Source organism: Folsomia candida, unplaced genomic scaffold (genome assembly GCF_002217175.1).
Source record: "Folsomia candida strain VU population unplaced genomic scaffold, ASM221717v1 Fcan01_Sc008, whole genome shotgun sequence".
Taxonomy (NCBI): Eukaryota; Metazoa; Arthropoda; class Collembola; order Entomobryomorpha; family Isotomidae; genus Folsomia; species Folsomia candida.
Window position 1 is genome coordinate 5,537,260 of NW_019091200.1, and position 19,300 is coordinate 5,556,559.

Sequence of the window (19,300 nt, forward strand, 5' to 3'; positions counted from 1 at the left end):
CAGTTTCGATAAGTTCCAATGTTTCTGACGGCTTCTTAAACTTGAGATCTCCTTCTTCAAAAATTTACTGTAAAAATCTGGAGTGTGAATATTTTTGAAAAATTGGCAACGACTTGCTCTACCAAAATTTTAATATAAATTCCCAGAGCTAAGAAATGATTATAAATTTGCGGATTTTGACTATCTATCGCGTTGCGTTGATCAATTTTTTAATCGTAACTTACGGCTAAAATAATTTTTTAATTACTGCAAATCGTACATCCAAAGGATCTCATTGTTAAAACAACATACATAAAACATGGAAATAGCAATCTAACCCTGATTTTCAAAATTAGTTTCTCCTCCAGACTGTCAATCCTAAGTAATCCTTTCCCCCCTTTTATTTCCACCCTGTGTACTATGTACACGGCTAATTCGGACTAGTTGAGTACACCCAATTACATCAAATGACATCGCCGCCATTAGGATGAAGTGCCTCACGTATTGCTCATTACTTGAAACAACACAACAGGTAAACCTACCGTAGCAAATGTTCTCTGCGTAAGAATCCATCCATAAATCCCCCAACAAAACCGAGAAAGTGCAGCAGAGTAGACGACGAAACGCAGTTAATTCGGGGGCATTATTAGCAATAGCGGATCTGTGATCTACTAAAACAACCAATATTAGTTAAGGACAGTGTATATCGTGTATTATTAGAGGGGAAAGCCGGAATTTGGTGCACTCTTAGAATTATTTTAGCAGATTTATTAGTGCTTAGAGTTTTCTCGGCAAAATGATTTTTTAAGAAAATATCCGTCCTTAAAAAAATCGTGTTCTTCAAATCCCATTTTGCTTTGTAATTCTTTACTTGTAGTACAAGTTTTTCAAAAATATGATTCTCCATAAAAAATCTGTTTTTTATCTTGAGTACCACACAATTTTTTATGTGAATCTTGATTTTACTTCGTTTGCGATATTTTTTTTGGGTATTCTTCATTCTCAAGAATTAAGTTTGTACAGAAAGTTTATCAAGTTGTGACGCCGAAATAAAAATATACGAATTCTGAGTGAATTAAAAAGCTAAATTAAATGCCCTTCAATGATGATAAATTTAATATTTACTAACGTAACATTTAACTTTAATTGTATGCAATCTTTAAAATTGGTAATTAATAGTATAATATGGCAGTTTTAGCTAGAAATGAGATATTATCGTTGGAGCTAATTTGGCAATAATTCTGTACGAACATTTCATCTTTTGACTTTTAAGAGTGAAAGATTCACTGCATACTTGTTAGCATTGCACCATCCAACGTAATCCACTTACGGTTGGATGATGCCGATGCCGTCGTGTGAAAACTTTCTTTTTGTTTCACCCCACTCCACCAACCAACAGTTCAAATATTGTACAAATCTTATCCTTACAAAGTTCGAGACAAAAGTTATGCTGGTGGAGAGAAGTGTATTCTGGAATCAATTAACCGTACCGGAACTAAATCCCAGCCTCGTAAATACTTTCCCTTTTTGTCGGCTATTTCTTCCCCCTTCGTGCTGGGTTATTTCCATTTTGATGGTAGGGAACGGAAATGCCATTTTCAGGACGAGATATTTACTTACAAAGGTGAAGAAACTGACGAATTTCAATGCAAAACATGCAAATTTATGTAAATAAAAAAGAGACAAGGTCCAAGTTTACATGGTACAAATAAGTGTGAAGTGTGTTAAGAACAAATATAATTTGTTTTGTACATGCTCATTTACCAGCCACATAAGTATGTATGTAAATGGGATTAATTTAATCGTATCGACTACTTGCGTCATATTGACTACTTGTTCTTAAGAAAATATGGAATTAATTGAAATGGAAGTTACACTGAATAAGTTGACATCTGTCAGATTAGTGCAATCGCTCAGTTTCACGGATGCAGTTCCTGACAAAATTCTCTTAATTTTTAATTCACTTAATTTCAATTCATGTAATTCGTGTGTTAAATAATTGAACGACATCATGCACATCATTTTCAACGTATCCATAAAACATAAAACTGACCACAAACATATGTCTGTATACTCCAATTATGCTCGTCTTATGACTAACCTATCATCACATCCTTGTCATTCGTATAAAATCTGGAGTGATCCATGTACCACAAATTAGTTTCATTTACTACATTGCGGACTAAACAGTAAAATTTATTCACGTCAACATGGTCACTTTTAATATAAAATCGTCCCCATTAGTCTGGACTTTGTGCATTTTGGCGTTATTCCGTAATTTCAACTTACTATTAGTTTTCAGATATTGCAAAGAATTTTTTTTATATGAAACTGCAATTATTTTCAGACGCATCTCACGCAATCGGACGAGACGAAGTTATCACACGGGCGGAAACATGGCTTAATCCACCCGTTCCGTACAGCCAGGTAACATTTATTGCCATTTACCAAAAATTTCAAATTTCAAAATTATTGTCAACTCATATTTTCATAAATATATGCAGTCTGCGTACAAAGACGGATACCGTACCGATTGTTCTGGTTACGTGTCAATGGCGTGGAACACTGGGACCAGTTATACTACCCAATCACTCGTCGGGGTCACGACCGCCATTGCGAAGGGTGACCTGAAAAAGGGTGACATTTTGCTCAAAAGTGGCAGTCACGTGGTTATTTTTCACAGTTGGGCGAACTCTGGACAGACGCGATATTTGGGTTATGAACAGGTCGGTGGAAAAATTGGGAAGACGAAGAAATGGAACATTCCTTACCCGTATTGGAACGGAGCTACCGGGTATCAGTCAAGGCGATATAATAACATTGCTTAAAATCTACCAATAACCTTTGAGATAAGTTTTTAATATAACCGGACGGACATGAAGGGTACATTAGCCCTGACTTTGCTACACAAAATTCGGACTTTATGTATGCATTAATGTCGAGAGAAATAAATCAGAATTAGCGATTAAATTGTAATGAAGAATATCTCAATGATTTTTTTTTAAATTGGACTAAATAGAAAGTAAATATCTATCATACATAAACTCATTGCTGTATTTAGTTTATTATATATACACATGTATCTAGTTAGAGCTGACAAATTTCACAAAATTAGAAAACTAATTTTTAAAAATTATTTGCACAATTGGAATTTAGAAAGTTTATACATATTGTTTTAATTCCAATTCCAGAAAGTAATTGAATTTCTTAAAATCATGAAAAACAACCACGAGACAGAACGATGAAATACATATGCAATTTTGTTGCGAGCAGCCCTATCTGCAAAGTACATAACTCGGAAAGGGTTATCTCCAGTTCACTACATTGCGATAACTATCGGGTCTTTAAACGAACATACCCATTTTGCATAACCCACATTTAATACAAGCACTTCTCCTGCATTTCCTCGTAATTTGTACAAATATGCATTTTGCAAAAATTAAATTCGCATATGTGCATATTCAACATCATACTGCATTCCACCGTCACTTATTTCCTGCATAGACAGTACTTGTAAATGTATGTGGGAGAATATGAGAGAACAGGTTTTATAACAAGCAGGTGTGTTGGAATTTGCCCTCAAAAAGTGCCTTAATTTTAATTTTATTTTAAAAACCTTATTAAAATGGACCCTATAAAATACGAAGAGTTAAAAAATCAGACTTTACTATTTTTTGTTGAGAAATTGATCGAGATAGAGTTAGAACAGGGCGTGGGTAGCAGCAATGGGACCAAGAAATCATCCCGAACGTTACATGACTTGTCCTGTCAGTTTGGCTCGAAAGGATTTACGAGAGAGTAATCAATTACCTTTAACTCAATCAAATTATCTATTTAACTAATCTACAAATTTACGAAATTATGCATAGAATGCGACAAATAGCTGGAGGTTCACAATCCGGTTTAAGAAAGTTCCTCTCCGAGTACCCCTCAATATTTCATTTAAATAACGACCTAGTTTCATACAAAGAAACTCGCAAAGAAACCACACCCACAGAAACCACCTCGAGTAAAAATACTGCCGTGGAATATTTCCGAGAACGCATGCTTCAATATGGAATGGGGGTTTCTGTCCCTGTCCGAAGCTTGTTGGGACACCGGTAATTTTTCTAATTAAATAATTCATGAAATACAGTAGAAATTCATATGAAATTATTTTCCACTAGCTCACAAGCCCCGACTTCCATCAGGTCCGTGTCTGGACAGCACTTACCCGAATTTCTCGCATTTCTCGCCTCCCACCCCCAAGTTTTTAAACTGAATCAAGAAGCAGAATCTGTAATTTTGGTCGAGTTTGACACAGTCACACCCACCACCGCTCAAATAAGTGATAAACCTCCGATGGAAATAATTTCAAAGGAAAATGTACTGAATTTGATACAGTTTTATTTCAAAATTTTAAAATCTCGTGGGCCCATGTTGGTCGAACAATTGTTTCACGTGACGAGCCAGTTTGATGACAATTCATACGAATGGATGCGATGTCCTGGCGATTTAAAAAGTTTCTTTGGAATGCATGGAGAATGTTTTGAGGTTGGTTTTAATCATGGTTTTTGACGTTAATAAGCTTTAATAATTGCCACAATCTATTGTTCCTTTGCAGGTCCATTCTAATCTAGTAACGCTCTCTGACTCGTACGAAATAGGATTCGAGTATTTAAAAAATCACTCAAAAACTATTCAAAATTCGACAAAAATTTCGATAGAAATTAATAAACCGATCCCATCCGTCCCCCCGACACAGCAACCACTTCAAAACAAAATCATACCACCGGTCAGAAACACCTTAAAATCCAGAGTGTCTTCAATTTTGTTGAAAACTTTGGAAAATAATGAATCAAAAGTTAAGCGAAATCCTCCCTCTCACATGAACAATATCGAGTTGAATAACAACTTGAGTGAAGAGGATTTCAAAAATTACCTCATTTCGAAAACTTTGATCGTATCAAATTCACGGAAGGCGAAAGAAATCGCGGAATCCATTTTAAGATGCGGAAATCCAATCTGTGTCGATATAGAGGGCATAAATTTAGGCGATGAAAATGGTGTGATAACCCTGATACAAATTTGTGATGGAAATGGGGACGTATTTTTATTCGATGTGCTCACCGCGGGGGGTGCGGGGGGAGGAGTTGTGGAGGAGGTTGCAAGGATTTTGGGTTCAGAGGTGGTCGTAAAGGTGGGATTTTTTAATACTCAAGAGTGGAAAATATTTAACATATTACTTACTTTTTTAAAATCATAATTCAATTTTTCAGGTGCTTCATGACTGTCGTAACGATTCTGGCAGTTTGTTTAAAGAATATGGAATTCTTTTAAAGAACGTTTTCGACACACAATCCGCCAGTGAAGTTATTTTAGGGTCTGGAAACGGGAAAAAGTCGAGCGGTTTGAATGGGTAGGTTTTAAATTTGCAATTTAATTTAATTTAGAAAACAAAATATTAAAAATCGAATTTTTAAATTGTAGACTCTGCTCATATTATGGTGTGCCAATGGGGAATATTTTTAAGGATAAGATTAAGGTGGACAATTTTATTTAAATATATTTTTAATGCCTGCATTTTTAAAAGTAATAATACTTCTGTAATTTCAGTCCATCTACCGTTCAGACCCACGATTTTGGTCTCGCCGTCCATTAACCAAACAAATGATTGCATACGCAGCAGCGGATGTGGTCGTGTTACAAAAATTGTATGAAAAAATGCACCCATTAATTAAAGAAATGGATGAGGAATTTTTTACCGAACTGGTAAAAGAACAAATTCTAGCTTGCATAGCGCCAGAGGGTGAGGTCGACCATTTATTTAAGAGTAAAGGACTTGTTTGCTTAATGGATAATTAAAAACTTTAGAGACTCGACAGCGGCGTAAGCTACGTAAAAATGAGCGTGACTTGATCGAGCTGAAATCTAAAATTGAGAAAACATTTGAAAACGGAGAGATCGTGGTCTTATCGAATCGTGAACTAAGATTATTAAAGTAATCTATTTTAGCCCTATTTGACTCTTAAAATACAATTAAACGGCAAAATAACATGATAATGATTATTTTAGACACTTAACTCTCCCCGAAGAAATTAAGGCATCGTTAAAATCAAGCTTGAAAATTGCGAAAAAACTTGAAAAATTGGAAAAACGTGAAATAAATCAAGATTTAAATTCAACATCAAGTTCTGAAATGGCCAGTCTTGAAGAATTTAATTCTTTATCGTCCGTAACTCAAGATTCCGAAGTGGAGCCGATTTCATCCAGTTTTATCAAAGTGGAGGAATTACTAAGCGGATTGAGTGATCTAGTCAATAACGAGGACAAAACCGTGTTTGAAAAAGAACAGGGCGCAAAAGTTGTCACAGTTGGGACACAAACAAGTTCCACAGGAGACATTGTTGTGATGAAGATCTATCAAGATTTTTAATTAATTTATTAACAAAGTTCTCATAATTATTACTAATAATAACCGTTATTAATTGTATTAATTTATGGTATTTATCGATTAAAAACTTGATCGCTATACTCTAGCCGGAACTAGAGTGGTGTACTAACAAAACTGAAAATATTTTGTCATATTGCATTTCATTTCATTGTGCATATCGAAACGCTGTCATAAATATGTTTAATTCCACCAAACAGATATTTAAGAGAGCATCATGAATGAACATTAGCTTGTTCATTGTAAAATTTGGTCAAGAAAATTTAAAATCTTTTCTTTCAAAATGCATTTAAAACTTTAAAATAGTGGTCATTTCTGCTTAAAATCTCAACACAATTGACATCTTAATATCGCCTATGAACCTCGACAGCGTGTCTTAGCAACGTCACGTCGCGTTCTACTGATGTCACCCAAGATTATTTGACACTTTATCAATCTATAAGGTTACGACAAATGGCCGAGTTACAAAATAAATTTTCATTTTTAGAAAACTAAAACTTGTTGAAATTGGTTAATTGGTTACAGTTGGAAATGTAATTTTCAGTCAAAGTGCTTATGGAACTGTCATGTCCGTCCGTCTGTCCGTTTGATCATTTTACGATAACTTTCGTTAAACTTGTCCTAGCGACTTTAAATTTGGTATATGTGTAGTATGTGGCAAATGAGGAGTTAAATTTGAAGATGGGCGAAATCGATTAAGTGGTTGACCGGTGGTGGTCATCTGGGTGGGTGGAGTATTTCAAAATCTGAAAATTGGCATTGAGATTGCTAATGGTGTCTAATTGAAGAATATTAATTTAAATTGGGAAAATTTTCGATTGGAGGGACCCGATACCATACCGATTGTTGAAAATTATCCAATCGAGCTGAAATTAGTGCAGAGATTGCTAATGCCTGATGAAAGAATATGAATTAAAACATTTTTATGTGGAGGGACCTTTAAGGGGTGACCCATATCGATTTTTAAAAATTGTATTAAAAAGATGAAATTCGCTCCAGACACTCATAGAAGACTGAAATTTGGCATGACCCCGCGGGGGTAGACCAGATTGAAAAATATGAAGTAAATATTAAGATTTTTTCCACAGAGATTTAACAAGGTGACCCACATTGCTTTTTATATTGGTAGAATAAACATGAAATTCTGTATCATGGGTAAGGGCACATCAGACTAAAGAATATGAAAATGAATATTTTTGTGGGCCCATGAGACCCGTACTGGTTTTAAAATTGGTCAAGGAGCTGAAATTTTGCATGCTGGATTATGGGAACATTTTTGCCGATTACGAATAGTAGTCAGTAGTTGGTGCAGGTCGTCTGACTAAAATTTAGAAGCTGACACTGACCCTGACTCGGGCTAAATAAAGGCTGCACGCTGCAGATTTCAAATTTAATTCTCGAAATAGTAGCCTCGAGATTTTTTGCTTAAAAAATCAAGCTAAAAATTACGATGATTTCATCTTTAAGAATCAAGTCTCTATGTCTGCCCTTTCAAAAGTTATTAAAGGTCAAAGTCGTTGGTACACAGGCCCAGGGGACGTGTACCAACGATTTAAAAAATAATTATTTTATTTGTAACTCCACCATTTGTCGCAACCGTTAAAAGAGCCAAGAGTTACCTAGATACTTAATGTCAAGCAATCGTGGATGTCACCCAATTGCATGAATTTTATTATCGACCGTGTTATAAAATTTGTCTCTGACAAATTTCACATTTTCAAATCATTTACTTGTATATCTTGTTTTTGTCACTTTTTGTCCAACCACATCATGCCGTACAAGGACACTCCCTCAAAACCAAACCGACAATACTTAGGCTGGGAAGATGCTGCCATCGTGGAATGGAAAGTCGCAAAGGAATATGAAGGTCGAAAACTTTGGGCGGAGCGATGGGGGCACGGGAAACCGTGGATGAACAGATACAAGTAAATGTGATTTTTTAATTTGTATGTTATTTTGCTTAATAATTACAATAATTTATTTAAATTAGCAAATGGATCTGCTCCGGGATGAATCGTGCCATGCGAAAACCCAGTTTTCGTAGTTTGGAGTGGCTTGCATACCAGCGAAGAGCGGAAACAGCGCCTATCGGTATTTTCGTAATTTGCATAATGTTTTGGATGCATATGACAGAATTAATTCTATTTTGCATTATTTTGCAGGAGAATACAGGACGCGGAAACGGTACGGACTGAAGGACTACTTTTTAGAACCTCTCGACAATTACCACTGTTGTCCATGTCCATACCCGATCACGACAGCGGGGGAGGTTGGTAATCGATAATTTGGAATTTGTGCAAAATTTGTGCTTATATAATTTGAAACGATTTGTTTTTTAGATTGGATGGCTTGGACAACACAAATGCTGCCAGTTGGAAATATATGGAAATGATTTCATGCAGAAACCTCCAATTCCTGCACACATGACAAAGATATCCGCCTTTTTGAGTAACAGTCAGTAAAAATTGGTATGCAATTCAATAATGCGACAAAATGTCATGTTTTCCACTTTGAATTTTTATTGAAATGTCAAAATAAAGGACAATTTTAAGAGAGAAATAAACTAATACCAAACGCTTTTTTGCAACCAAACATCAAAGTTATAGAAGGTTATACAGATCTGTACACGATTGGAATGTATTTAATTAAAAATCAATTGATAAAAATTTTCATAGTTTTGCTCTAAAATTTTGTCAAACCTTAAAGTACCCCATCCTCCATCATTCCTTTTGTGACTTGGATAAGCCGATCTTTAATTCTGGGACTACCTCTCACATCCGCAATCATTTCTGAAATTGCTTCTCCAATTTCTTTGTCTTCGTCCATGTCCTCCAGATTCGACACTTCGGCATCATTCATCATAAGTGGGATACCCATCATAGCCATGTAATAACCAAAAAATTTTCCCCGATGAAACCGATATCGGAGTGAATCCATGCAAAATCCGGGAAGTGTGGGTGTCCTCAATTTTGCACAAACGCCATTGAACGTGTCATGGTAAAGTTGGAGGAGGTCGTCGAGATGTGCTCTTCTCAAGGCGAGAGTCGTACAGACATGAAAAACGTATTCAAGGTCGTTCACGACGCAGGTTTCCCGTGGCATTTGAAGGTCGACGAGGACGATTTCGAGCGGTTTTCCGGTCGCTGGGTCGTATCGAAAGAGCATATTGTTACTCCAGCAGTCACCGTGACATATGATTCGCCAAGGTTCTGTAGAAATTAGGACAAATCAGACCACGAAAATTAAAAAAGTTGGACATTTCTTGCCAATTGAAATTTGACATTTCGGAATTATTTTAAAATAATTGGCCAGAAATATTATGATTCTTCATGTCGTCTGGTTTGGACACGAACGATTATTTCTCAAATTTTTAGATACAGAAATTGAAAAATGTTACCTGGATTTTTTACGTCTTTCCCAAATTTGTCTGGATCTGGTTCCGTAACCCGAAATAATTTTTCCATCCCTTCAAACTGACCTTTTCCGATTACTATCTTGGAAGCAGTGTCGACATGTTTCTTGAAACTTTCAGCTGCGGCAGAATAATTATTTTCTGGTCCGAATGCCTCGTCATAAACTCCTTTTGCCTGGTCGATGTTGGCGATGAGAAGTTTGTTCCAGATTCCGATGTCCTCTTCCTTGACATTTCCCACTAAACAGGGGAAATGTCCCACAATATCTGCCTCGACATGATGACGATACGCCCAACCAACTGAGTGCACTCTGGCCAAAGCGGTAATGACAAGTTTCATGTGGTCAAGGTCGAGTGGTTCGCGACGATCAGTCATCCGAAATCCGTATGTTTTTCGAAGATCTTCCATAATGATGTAATTATCGAGGGAGGTAATCGTTCCTCCTATGCGGGCTTCTCCTGTAAATTAACCTCATTTTTAATCATGATACTTTTAGCCCGAGTCAGGGCTTATGGAACCTTCATGTCCGTCCGCTTATGGAACAGTCATACATATATATTTTGTGTTTGTTAAATATCTGAGTTTTATGAGTGATAACTAGGGTTTTAAATTATTTTGATGTCACTAAATTCGATAAGATCACAGTTAATTTAAGATTAGTTGAAATCAGATAAGCATTATGGTTAGAGATTCAGTTATACAAACACACGTGCAATCCAGATACGCATTTATGTAAGTGTGCATACTAATTACTTATCTTGATGCGTATTTGTTTGTACATACTTGGTATCATTCTCAAATTCCTATTTATTTATGCGTTTCATAAATAAGTACGTGTAATATTTCTTAAAGTTGTCCAAAATTTTGAATACCCTACAACTGACCTGCTTCCGACTGGAAATCGATACATTCGCCATGCACGAATTTCGCATAAGGCAACTTGACAGCTTCCTCCTTATCAAGATTCAGCACCTCGTTCTGCATCCTTCTCAATTCTGGCATCCACTTCGAATACACTTCACACTCTTTGAAAAACATGTTCATCTTGTTGGTCATTTCTTGTCTGGCGGGATGGCTCGGATAGCATTTTATCAGAAGGTAACGCTTGGTTCCGTCCGATAAGTCGACGTCGACCGAGTAGATAACGCTCATATAATTATCTCCCGGTTTGGTGCCGAGGGTGGCATAGTGAGAAATAATTTCCGCAACCGGACCCCCCTTCGCCTCCATTTTTAACACATTTTGCAGAAACTCTTTGGTAATGAGGTCATTACAATTTGGTTCAGAGGTAGCAACTTCTGGAGTGGGAGACATTTTCAAAATAATGGAAAAAGTGTCTCCAAATTATGAAAAATTATGTTATCAAGGTTGTTGGCTGGATTGAATCTCACTCATCCTCAGACGACGGACAAGGACAGACTGTTGTGCGTGCATGCCTCAAACGAGGGTTAAATGCTCAATTAAATAAACTCCAATGTGTGCTTAAATCCATTTATACTTTTTCCATTGCAAGATAATTGTTACGTTAAACAAACTCGTGATGAAGTCTGAATCCACACAAGTGTCATTATCTATGCATCAGGCTTAAAATAATAAACGTTGCTTGACGTTACATGATTGGATTGTGAAAAGGAGGAAAAGTCTCAACGAAATCAAACGTTCAATTACGTTCAACTTGAGAATTGGATGAAAAAGTAAGATAAAAAGTCGTATTATGACATATGTACTGTGCAGATGCAGTATGTGAATAAATACCTGTCCTTCTCAACAGGATGGGTAAAAGAACAATGGATGGGTTGATTTAATTTTGTACCGCAATTGATTAGGTTTGAATTGATGAAGTTGTAGATACCGCAATATGTCTATGTAAACCAATGTTGTCAAAATAGTTGACATGTGCTGCTGGAATAATATTATGTAAAAATGCACGTGGTTCCGTATTCCGTACTGAAATTTTCAATGCAAAAAGTTACATACGGAGGATGAGTATAGCTTGAAATATCTTAAAATAATTCCCCATAAGCAACTTGAAAGTTGAAATTGAATTTCGTGGTGAATGCAACTTTTTCTATTTTAAAATATGTTGGCGAAAAATGTCAGATTAAATAAATCTTCACATTTTTTCATAAAAATACATCTGCCGTATCACCGTATGGCCATGAATTTTGATCAATTTGAGAGTTGATGATTACTGCGTATTTATCTACTTATTCATGTGCATGCTTTAATAGGTTTCATGCATATATCGTACACCAATTTAAACATTTTTGCGAGATTAGGTCAGTTTTATGGATTTTGAGAAACGATTACGTGTTCAGTGCAAGTTTTTTGTTAAATGCATAAAATTGATGAGTAAACATATGTATCGGTCAGTGGGTAGACCGGATTTGTTAGATAATTAGCGTTAGTGAAGTGCAATTGAAGTGACCCTGAAAATCTCAACGATCATTACAACGAGAGACAGGCAATGCTGGAATTATTGCTGGAGAAGGATCTCATCCTCAGTATGGTCCCCCATTGATTTTACACTAAAATATTATAGCGAAGACCAGATTATACTTCAATGTCAATTCTATTATTATTACACTACAATTGAAACAGCGACAATCGAATCATCCAACACGAACAAAGAGATCGTAAATATATTTATGTATGCATGGAGCGACCAACATGCAGCCCAATCATGCCTAAAAAAGTACCCCATAAATTCCAGCCTGACTTGTATGTAAATAGTGACCCTTCTCGGGTATTGATGTCCTTGAAGTTTTATTGCAAAAAAATTCAAAATTTTATTTCTCGTTTATATAACCACTGACATAATAACATATATTTATCAATCATTATGTATGCAGATATTGCGCTAGAGTTTTACTTGGAGAAAGCTGCACAAATAAACGCTGAAGTATTTTTGTACTTTACTAATGGCTCAATATATTTTTATAACTAAAATCTTTCTAACAAGTAAATAAAAACTTCAATGTTTGTATATTAAAGAATTATAGTATGCATTCAATAATTGAACAATTAGTAAAATATAATTGAACAATCCAACTTGAAAATATGTGAACTTTTCACTATTAAGCTTAAAAGACACCGTCCTCAATCATTCCTTTCGTGGTTTCGATAAGCCTCTCCTTAACGAGACGATTAGTTCCAGCCGTATCTGCACATATTTCAATGAATGCATCCGTGATATCTTTCCACTCCTCCAAGTCTTCCATGTTGCGAACTTCACCCTCATTCAGCATAATTGGAAGCCCCATCAGGGCCATGTAGTAGCCAAACAACTTTGCCCGATGAAACCGAAATCGGAGCGAGTCCATGCAAAATCCGGGCAGTGTGGGCGTCCTAAATTTTGTACAAATGTCGTTGAACGTGTCGTGGTAAAGTTGGAGGAGGTCGTCTAGATGCGATCTTCTCAAAGCGAGAGTCGTACAGACATGAAAAACATATTCGAGGTCATTTACGACGCATGTTTCTTGTGGGGCCTGGAGGTCAACGAGGACGACTTCCAGCGGTTTTCCGGTGTCTTGGTCATACCGAAAAAGCATATTATTGCTCCAGCAATCTCCGTGACATATGATTCGCCAAGGTTCTGACAAAAATTGCGAAAAACTAGTTCACAAATTACTCTATGTATTACTACTGAAAATATTAATTTAGTATGTAATGACAAACTCGCACAGCAAAACTGTTGAATTTTACAGGGCTTGTAAATAAGTACCCTTGAATTATTTTTACCTGGGTTGTCAGCATCTTTTCCAAACTTATTCGGATCTGGTTCTATAACACGCATCAATTTTGCCCATCCGGCAGCAGTCCTTTCTCCAGTGAACATTTCAGACACCCTGCCAACCATGCCGGCAAATTTATCAAGGGCCGAAGAATAATCATTTTTAGGGCCAAACTCTTTGTCAAAAATTCCCTTAGCCTGTTCTAGACTGGCAAGGATAACATTGTCCCAGGCTGCAAAATCTTCACGTGACACATTAGTAACCAAGCAGGGAAACTTTTCTGTAATATCTGACTCCACATGGTGACGATACGCCCAACTCATTGCATGTACTTTCGACAAGGCTTCAATAATGAGACGCATATGGTCAAGGTCGAGAGGTTCGAGACGATTAGTCATTCGAAACCCGTGCGTTTTTCGGAGATCTTCCATAATGATGTAATTATCGAGTGAACTGATCGGTCCGGATTTTCGAAGCTTGCCTGAAAATCAGACCGCCTTAAAATGCTGACAGTTTTTGCATTAAATGAAATGACTAACCTTCCTCCGACTGAAAATCGATACATTCACCATGCACGAATTTCGCGTAGGGCAACTTAACAGCTTCCTCCTTATCAAAACCAAACACTTCTGACTTTATTCTTGTCAATGCCGGAATCCACTTCGAGTACACTTCACACTCCTTGAAAAACATATTCATCTTGTTTGTAAACTCTTGTCTGGCGGGATGGCTGGGATAACATTTAATCAGAAGGTAACGCTTGGTTCCGTCCGATAAGTCGACATCAACGGAGTAAATGACGCTCATGTAATTATCGCCCGGTTGGGTGCCGAGGGTGGCAAAATGAGTAACTATTTCAGGTACAGAACCACCTTTCGCCTCCATCTTTAACGCATTTTGCAAAAACTCTTTGGTAATGATGGTGGATATGGGTGTGAACTTGTCGGTTTGCTTTAGCGGATTTGGAGACATTTCAAAAGGAAGACACGCACCCGATACAATTTTACCAGGCTAAACAATAAAGGAAATTTTGAACGTGGTTACTAAACAGACAGATATTGCCGTCAACTAATGGTGAGTAAATACAGAATAGTTTTCAATCTAGCAAGATTATAACATTCATTTGATATCTCAATTGCGATTTTATCATGAAGTTCCAATTCCACGAATTCTACTTTGCGGATTTGCTTTGGTCGAGTGAGGATATGCGTAGGGCCACTAAAAGTTTGACCTTGATAAAGGGCAGCGCATAAATGAGTTTTTTTCTGGTCAGATATTGAGGTTATGAGGCGATGGGAATTGTTTTGGTTGAAGTACGACAATACTGACCTGGACGTATAATTTTTTGTACATATTTCATTACACTATTGTGATAGCTAGGTGCACGTTTCAAGTGCATGCGGAATGTTTATACATATTATCCTTACCGAATACAGTTACATCATTTAGTGACGAGGAGATAAGGCACTGAACTCTTCATTCGTGTCACCTTGTAGATTTTCCACATAACCATAAACAGCAATTTTAACCATTTATGTATCATTTTACGAAAATCATAATCTTTATTTCGCATGCAAAAATATAAAAATTCTTCAAAATAAATATTCCAATACGTTACAATAATGTCATCGTCGGTTCTACAAAGTATTTAGCTGACATTCGTATAATTCCCACCTGGAGATGGAATTACAAACAGGATACTAAGGTGGATAATAAGGTATGCTTTGGCAAAAGTGATTTAACAAAATATTAGTAATTTCTGCAACTTTATGAGTTCAACGGCCGGTGTTGAAGAGCCTGTAGCCTTGTTTGACAGAGGGGAAGGGAAACCGTTTAATCTTAGTGGCATCCAACTGTTTGAACAAGAGGATTTGAATTTCAAGTTCTATATAAAAACAAGAATGCAAATTTTTATTGCGTTATTTATGTAATTAATGGATTTTCCTAATTTTAATAATTAAAATAGTAAGTAATTATTACTTACTATCATTCACCCAAGCTGGGACCACCTTGTCCTCTCGATGCTTCAACTCCTCGTCGAAATCCTCATACCTCGTAATTTCGTAGGAGTTCCCTGGCTCAGAGTCGAAAAGAGTACGTACATTGGAAAATTGTCCTTGATGCTTCATCATTGAATTCACATGTCGCCTGGGCTTTAATCCTCCTACATTATCCCAAACTCTGTGGCTAATCCTGGGAGGGGGGTGACCAATGTGGGCGGCCGTTAGCCTGTTGAGTTTAATTCTGCTAACTTTCTGTTGCCATTCGTCATTGAACCTGGAAATCGACAAGAACAGTGAGATTTGAGATATTGCTATGTTGAATCAATTAAATGTGGCTGAGCATCACTTTTTGCAGGTTTCTCTTCTTTTCTTTACGGATTCTGCCCTCTTGCGAGGCGCGTTTTGCGCCCATTGGGAACGGATGGATTTTTTGGCTTCTACGGTAGTCGCAGCAGGAGCAGAAACGGGATGCGGAGAAGCCAACCGAGCCGAACGCCGAATTTCCGACACGAGCACATTTTTCTCCGTGGGGTCGTAAATAAACTTTTTAGATGGTTGAACCGGAATTGATTCCCTCTCTGATGTGGTCGCAAAATCAAACGTAATCTTATTCGAAAATTGTCTCCCCAAAGATGTTTTGTTTTTTGGTGGTGCGGGAAGGAGATCCTCAGCATCAGAGAATATATCAACTGATTTGTTGAGCTTATCATCTTCATTCTGAGAATGAAGCCCATCTTTCGAATCCAGGAGGTTAAATTGGGCTCTGACCCTTTTTGCTGCAGGGTTGGCAGCAATGAAAGTTTGCTGGTTAGTGAGGGGAACCGATGGAGATCTTCTTGCTGTCGTCTCATTAGATGAACCACAAATTGTTTTCGAATTCTTGCGAGACTTCATATTAAGGTCCTCGGTAAGTTGAAGCCTTTGCAGCGTATTTGCAACACTTTCGACAGGAGGCGGAAGCGGCTCGATTTTTTGGTTGGGCTCGTGATCGACAGATTCCGATTCTTCTTCCTCTAAAGAAGATGAGAAAATTGACTTAAATCATTTTATGTGTGCAAATGTTTAATTAATTATTTATTAGCTTCTTTCGGTTTATCCTCGCCTTTTTGAGCTTGTTGTGCCTTCCTTGAGCGAAGTTCTTGTAGCGTATTCCCAAAATTTTTTAGTATTTGTGCGCCCCTTTTCTGTAGTTAGAAATATTAGCATTCTGAGATTTAAGAGAAATAATTTGTAAATATGTTGGGACTCACCGCAAAAATCTGTTGAGTTTGAAAAACTTTGATCATGTGACCTGCCGCCTGTACGCATTCATATGCCAATGTTCCAGGGTCAAGATTATCCAGCTCTCCGGGAAGGAAGACATGCTTGGTGGTCGTGGGAGCAACTGCGGTCACGGCTTGGTCCGGATTTCGGGCTCTTAACTGTCTTCCGAGTTGCATCGTCGTCGTCGTCGTCTTCTCATCAACTAGGACCATTTTTTGACAGTTGCAGTTCTTGACAGTTCTTTGACAGATCTTGACAGTTCCAGGTTGTGGTGGTGGAAATTATTTTTTGTCGGTACGAGACTTTTTTGACAGGAACGTAGCCACGCACGCACGATAAGTATCTAGGTAACGTTAGTCTCCCTTAGAGTTCCAAAAAATTTTTCCACTTGGGCAACGGATTTTTCAAGAAAACGTCGATTCTGGAAAGTTGCAGAGGCTGATTGATATGTAAATGCCTCATTCTATGAGTAACGATTGACACTTTTTCAAAAAATTTCGTTGCGATTATATTTATTCAAGAATGGAAATTGCATGCAAAATACTGCATGTACATACATACTTTATGTATGTATTAATAAATAAATATTACGAGACAAATGAGAAAATTTGACATGTACATATTTAATGTGTGTTATCAATTAATTATTTTTCTCTATATACATTGGTATTTTTCGCATAATTAAACTTACAATATGCCTTCATCAATCATGCCCTTTGTCACTTCGATAAGCCTCTCCTTAAAAATAGTATTTCCACCCATATCCGTACTTAGATTTGCAAAAATCTCTGTGAAATCTTCTCCTTCTGGAAGCTCCTCCAAGTTGACGGCATTTTCTTCCTCTTTCAGCATTATTGGGAGGACCATGATGGCCATAAAGTAGCCTAAAAACTTTGATCGATGAAACCGAAATCGGAGTGAATCCATGCAAAATCCTGGTAGCGTTGGTGTCTTTGTGAGGGCACAAACGCCGTTAAATGTGTCGTGGTAAAGTTGGAGGAGTTCGTCGAGATGCAACTGTCTCAACTTTAGTCGGGTGCAGGCAAAGATGACGTACTGGAGGTCATTGATAACGCAGCTCTCTTGTGGCATTTGAAGGTCAACGAGGACGACTTCGAGCGGTTTTCCTGTCGCTTGGTCGTATTTAAAAAGCATATTGTTGCTCCAGCAGTCCCCGTGACATATGATTCGCCAAGGTTCTGTGGGATAATACATAGTAATGAAATTAATTAGCAATTTAAAAATGTCAAAATTTGTAAATTATAAATAAGTGAAGTTTTGAGAATTTTGTGATTCCAATAATAATGATCATTTTACATGCAAATTTTCCAAGTTCAAGAATTAAACCAAGTAAATGCGTATCATTTGTACCCGGATTTTCCGCATCTCTCCCGAATTTCACAGGGTCCGGACACTTCACCCGCATTAGATCCTCCAACAGTTTCGCATCAATCCTTCCCATGAAAAATTTCGTTAAAGTGGGCAGTATTTTTCTAAATGCATCTGCTGCTATAGAGTAATCATTTCCAGGTCCGAATTGCTCGTCGTAAATGAGTTTAGCCTGATCCAGGTTAGAGAATAATACAGCATTCCAAGTCTCCATATCGTCCTCCTCCATGTTAGTAACCAAGCATGGAAATTTCTCCGTAATGTTTTCTTCGACATGATGACGATACGCCCAACTGAGGGCGTGCACTTTCGCCAGGGCAGAGATGACGAGTTTTGTGTGGTCAAGGTCGAGTGCCTCGCGACGGTTGGTCATTCGAAATCCGTACGTCTTGCGCAGATCTTCCATCATAATGAAGTTATCGAGGGAATGGATATGTCCCGACATTCGACTTTTGCCTGGAATTCGAGAAAAATTATGTCAAATCATTTTTCTGGAGAAAAAAATTAACCGAAGGTATCTGTATTTTGACACCAACCTTCCTCCGACTGAAAATCTATACAATCTCCATCAACAAAATGTGCATACGGCAGTTTTACGATTTCATTCTTCCTCAGACCAAGGACCTCGGTTTGCATTCTTTTCAACTCTGGTATCCATTTTGAGTAGACTTCATACTCTTTGAAAAACATGTTGCTCTTGTTGCCAAATTCTTGTCTTGCGGGATGATTTGGATAACATTTTATCAGCAGGTGACGCTTTTTTCCATCCGACAATTCGACATCCACCGAGTAAATTATACTCATAAAATTGTCGCCTGGTTTAGTCCCAAGGGTGACGGAATGCGAAATAATGGTGGGGACGGAATCTCCGTTTTTCGCCTCGTGTTCGAGTGCCTTTTGGAGAAATTCTTTCGAAATGATTTCATCATCGTTATTATTATTATTCGGAGAAAGGATGGGATCAGTTTTTTCAGGAACGGGAGACATTTTCTAAAATGGATGGATGACACCGGTTTAAAAGAAAGAAATTGGCTTTAATCAAGTATGGCCAGTTTTTGACTGAGGACATTAAATCAAAAAGTTTGTGAT

The 19,300-nt window shown here is 37.3% G+C and overlaps 7 protein-coding genes across 9 annotated transcripts; 3 read left to right on the forward strand and 4 right to left on the reverse strand.

Annotated features, from left to right (window-relative positions):
• The first annotated feature begins 2,103 nt into the window (after nucleotides 1-2,103).
• LOC110853233 lies at nucleotides 2,104-2,959 on the forward strand. The gene is made up of 3 exons (XM_022101486.2): nucleotides 2,104-2,253; nucleotides 2,327-2,406; nucleotides 2,484-2,959. Exons 1-3 carry the CDS (start codon nucleotides 2,190-2,192, stop codon nucleotides 2,805-2,807), a joined length of 468 nt encoding a protein of 155 aa, XP_021957178.1. The 5' UTR covers nucleotides 2,104-2,189; the 3' UTR covers nucleotides 2,808-2,959.
• A 544-nt stretch (nucleotides 2,960-3,503) lies between these two features.
• On the forward strand, nucleotides 3,504-6,528 carry LOC110852946. The gene is made up of 9 exons (XM_022101131.2): nucleotides 3,504-3,777; nucleotides 3,849-4,079; nucleotides 4,146-4,512; nucleotides 4,583-5,158; nucleotides 5,238-5,377; nucleotides 5,449-5,503; nucleotides 5,575-5,767; nucleotides 5,833-5,959; nucleotides 6,034-6,528. Exons 1-9 carry the CDS (start codon nucleotides 3,605-3,607, stop codon nucleotides 6,392-6,394), a joined length of 2,223 nt encoding a protein of 740 aa, XP_021956823.1. The 5' UTR covers nucleotides 3,504-3,604; the 3' UTR covers nucleotides 6,395-6,528.
• Nucleotides 6,529-6,640: 112 nt separating this feature from the next.
• Nucleotides 6,641-9,117, forward strand: LOC110853578. Its single transcript, XM_022101864.2, has 4 exons — nucleotides 6,641-8,334; nucleotides 8,400-8,500; nucleotides 8,572-8,678; nucleotides 8,749-9,117. Exons 1-4 carry the CDS (start codon nucleotides 8,057-8,059, stop codon nucleotides 8,869-8,871), a joined length of 609 nt encoding a protein of 202 aa, XP_021957556.2. The 5' UTR covers nucleotides 6,641-8,056; the 3' UTR covers nucleotides 8,872-9,117.
• On the reverse strand, nucleotides 8,906-11,269 carry LOC110853464. The gene is made up of 4 exons (XM_022101732.2): nucleotides 10,707-11,269; nucleotides 9,807-10,280; nucleotides 9,109-9,618; nucleotides 8,906-9,029 (listed from the first exon to the last, which is right to left on the reverse strand). The coding sequence occupies exons 1-3, from the start codon at nucleotides 11,134-11,136 to the stop codon at nucleotides 9,110-9,112; spliced, it is 1,413 nt and encodes a 470-aa protein (XP_021957424.1). The 5' UTR covers nucleotides 11,137-11,269; the 3' UTR covers nucleotides 8,906-9,029; nucleotide 9,109.
• Nucleotides 11,270-12,629: 1,360 nt separating this feature from the next.
• Nucleotides 12,630-14,528, reverse strand: LOC110853579. Its single transcript, XM_022101865.2, has 3 exons — nucleotides 14,096-14,528; nucleotides 13,564-14,037; nucleotides 12,630-13,417 (listed from the first exon to the last, which is right to left on the reverse strand). Exons 1-3 carry the CDS (start codon nucleotides 14,526-14,528, stop codon nucleotides 12,906-12,908), a joined length of 1,419 nt encoding a protein of 472 aa, XP_021957557.1. The 3' UTR covers nucleotides 12,630-12,905.
• Nucleotides 14,529-15,095: 567 nt separating this feature from the next.
• On the reverse strand, nucleotides 15,096-17,063 carry LOC110853465. The gene is made up of 5 exons (XM_035854690.1): nucleotides 16,810-17,063; nucleotides 16,662-16,743; nucleotides 15,906-16,572; nucleotides 15,541-15,833; nucleotides 15,096-15,441 (listed from the first exon to the last, which is right to left on the reverse strand). The coding sequence occupies exons 1-5, from the start codon at nucleotides 17,032-17,034 to the stop codon at nucleotides 15,332-15,334; spliced, it is 1,377 nt and encodes a 458-aa protein (XP_035710583.1). The 5' UTR covers nucleotides 17,035-17,063; the 3' UTR covers nucleotides 15,096-15,331.
• LOC110853466 lies at nucleotides 16,982-19,288 on the reverse strand. Of its 3 annotated transcripts, none has more exons than XM_035854688.1 (4): nucleotides 18,748-19,288; nucleotides 18,194-18,667; nucleotides 17,514-18,021; nucleotides 16,982-17,165 (listed from the first exon to the last, which is right to left on the reverse strand). In XM_035854688.1, the coding sequence occupies exons 1-4, from the start codon at nucleotides 19,196-19,198 to the stop codon at nucleotides 17,021-17,023; spliced, it is 1,578 nt and encodes a 525-aa protein (XP_035710581.1). In that variant the 5' UTR covers nucleotides 19,199-19,288; the 3' UTR covers nucleotides 16,982-17,020. The 3 variants fall into 3 exon arrangements, with proteins under 3 accessions (XP_035710581.1, XP_035710582.1, XP_021957427.2); XM_035854689.1 differs by having other exon boundaries at nucleotides 17,102-17,243; nucleotides 18,748-19,287; XM_022101735.2 differs by having other exon boundaries at nucleotides 17,144-17,285; nucleotides 18,748-19,287.
• Between the last annotated feature and the right edge of the window lie 12 nt (nucleotides 19,289-19,300).

Coding starts and splice junctions, on each gene's coding strand:
- LOC110853233 (XM_022101486.2), top strand. CDS start 2,190: ATGGTCACTTTTAATATAAAATCGTCCCCATTAGTCTGGACTTTGTGC. Junction 2,254..2,326: donor GTGCATTTTGGCGTTATTCC/GTAATTTCAACT, acceptor AATTATTTTCAG/ACGCATCTCACGCAATCGGA. Junction 2,407..2,483: donor CACCCGTTCCGTACAGCCAG/GTAACATTTATT, acceptor AAATATATGCAG/TCTGCGTACAAAGACGGATA.
- LOC110852946 (XM_022101131.2), top strand. CDS start 3,605: ATGGACCCTATAAAATACGAAGAGTTAAAAAATCAGACTTTACTATTT. Junction 4,080..4,145: donor CGAAGCTTGTTGGGACACCG/GTAATTTTTCTA, acceptor ATTTTCCACTAG/CTCACAAGCCCCGACTTCCA. Junction 5,768..5,832: donor AGCTTGCATAGCGCCAGAGG/GTGAGGTCGACC, acceptor TAAAAACTTTAG/AGACTCGACAGCGGCGTAAG.
- LOC110853578 (XM_022101864.2), top strand. CDS start 8,057: ATGTCACCCAATTGCATGAATTTTATTATCGACCGTGTTATAAAATTT. Junction 8,335..8,399: donor CCGTGGATGAACAGATACAA/GTAAATGTGATT, acceptor TATTTAAATTAG/CAAATGGATCTGCTCCGGGA. Junction 8,501..8,571: donor AGCGGAAACAGCGCCTATCG/GTATTTTCGTAA, acceptor ATTATTTTGCAG/GAGAATACAGGACGCGGAAA.
- LOC110853464 (XM_022101732.2), bottom strand. CDS start 11,136: ATGTCTCCCACTCCAGAAGTTGCTACCTCTGAACCAAATTGTAATGAC. Junction 10,281..10,706: donor CGATTTCCAGTCGGAAGCAG/GTCAGTTGTAGG, acceptor GTTAATTTACAG/GAGAAGCCCGCATAGGAGGA. Junction 9,619..9,806: donor GAAAGACGTAAAAAATCCAG/GTAACATTTTTC, acceptor TAATTTCTACAG/AACCTTGGCGAATCATATGT.
- LOC110853579 (XM_022101865.2), bottom strand. CDS start 14,528: ATGTCTCCAAATCCGCTAAAGCAAACCGACAAGTTCACACCCATATCC. Junction 14,038..14,095: donor CGATTTTCAGTCGGAGGAAG/GTTAGTCATTTC, acceptor TCTGATTTTCAG/GCAAGCTTCGAAAATCCGGA. Junction 13,418..13,563: donor AAAAGATGCTGACAACCCAG/GTAAAAATAATT, acceptor AATTTTTGTCAG/AACCTTGGCGAATCATATGT.
- LOC110853465 (XM_035854690.1), bottom strand. CDS start 17,034: ATGGTCCTAGTTGATGAGAAGACGACGACGACGACGATGCAACTCGGA. Junction 15,834..15,905: donor AGAAGAGAAACCTGCAAAAA/GTGATGCTCAGC, acceptor GTCGATTTCCAG/GTTCAATGACGAATGGCAAC. Junction 15,442..15,540: donor CCCAGCTTGGGTGAATGATA/GTAAGTAATAAT, acceptor GTTTTTATATAG/AACTTGAAATTCAAATCCTC.
- LOC110853466 (XM_035854688.1), bottom strand. CDS start 19,198: ATGTCTCCCGTTCCTGAAAAAACTGATCCCATCCTTTCTCCGAATAAT. Junction 18,668..18,747: donor AGATTTTCAGTCGGAGGAAG/GTTGGTGTCAAA, acceptor CTCGAATTCCAG/GCAAAAGTCGAATGTCGGGA. Junction 18,022..18,193: donor GAGAGATGCGGAAAATCCGG/GTACAAATGATA, acceptor ATTATCCCACAG/AACCTTGGCGAATCATATGT.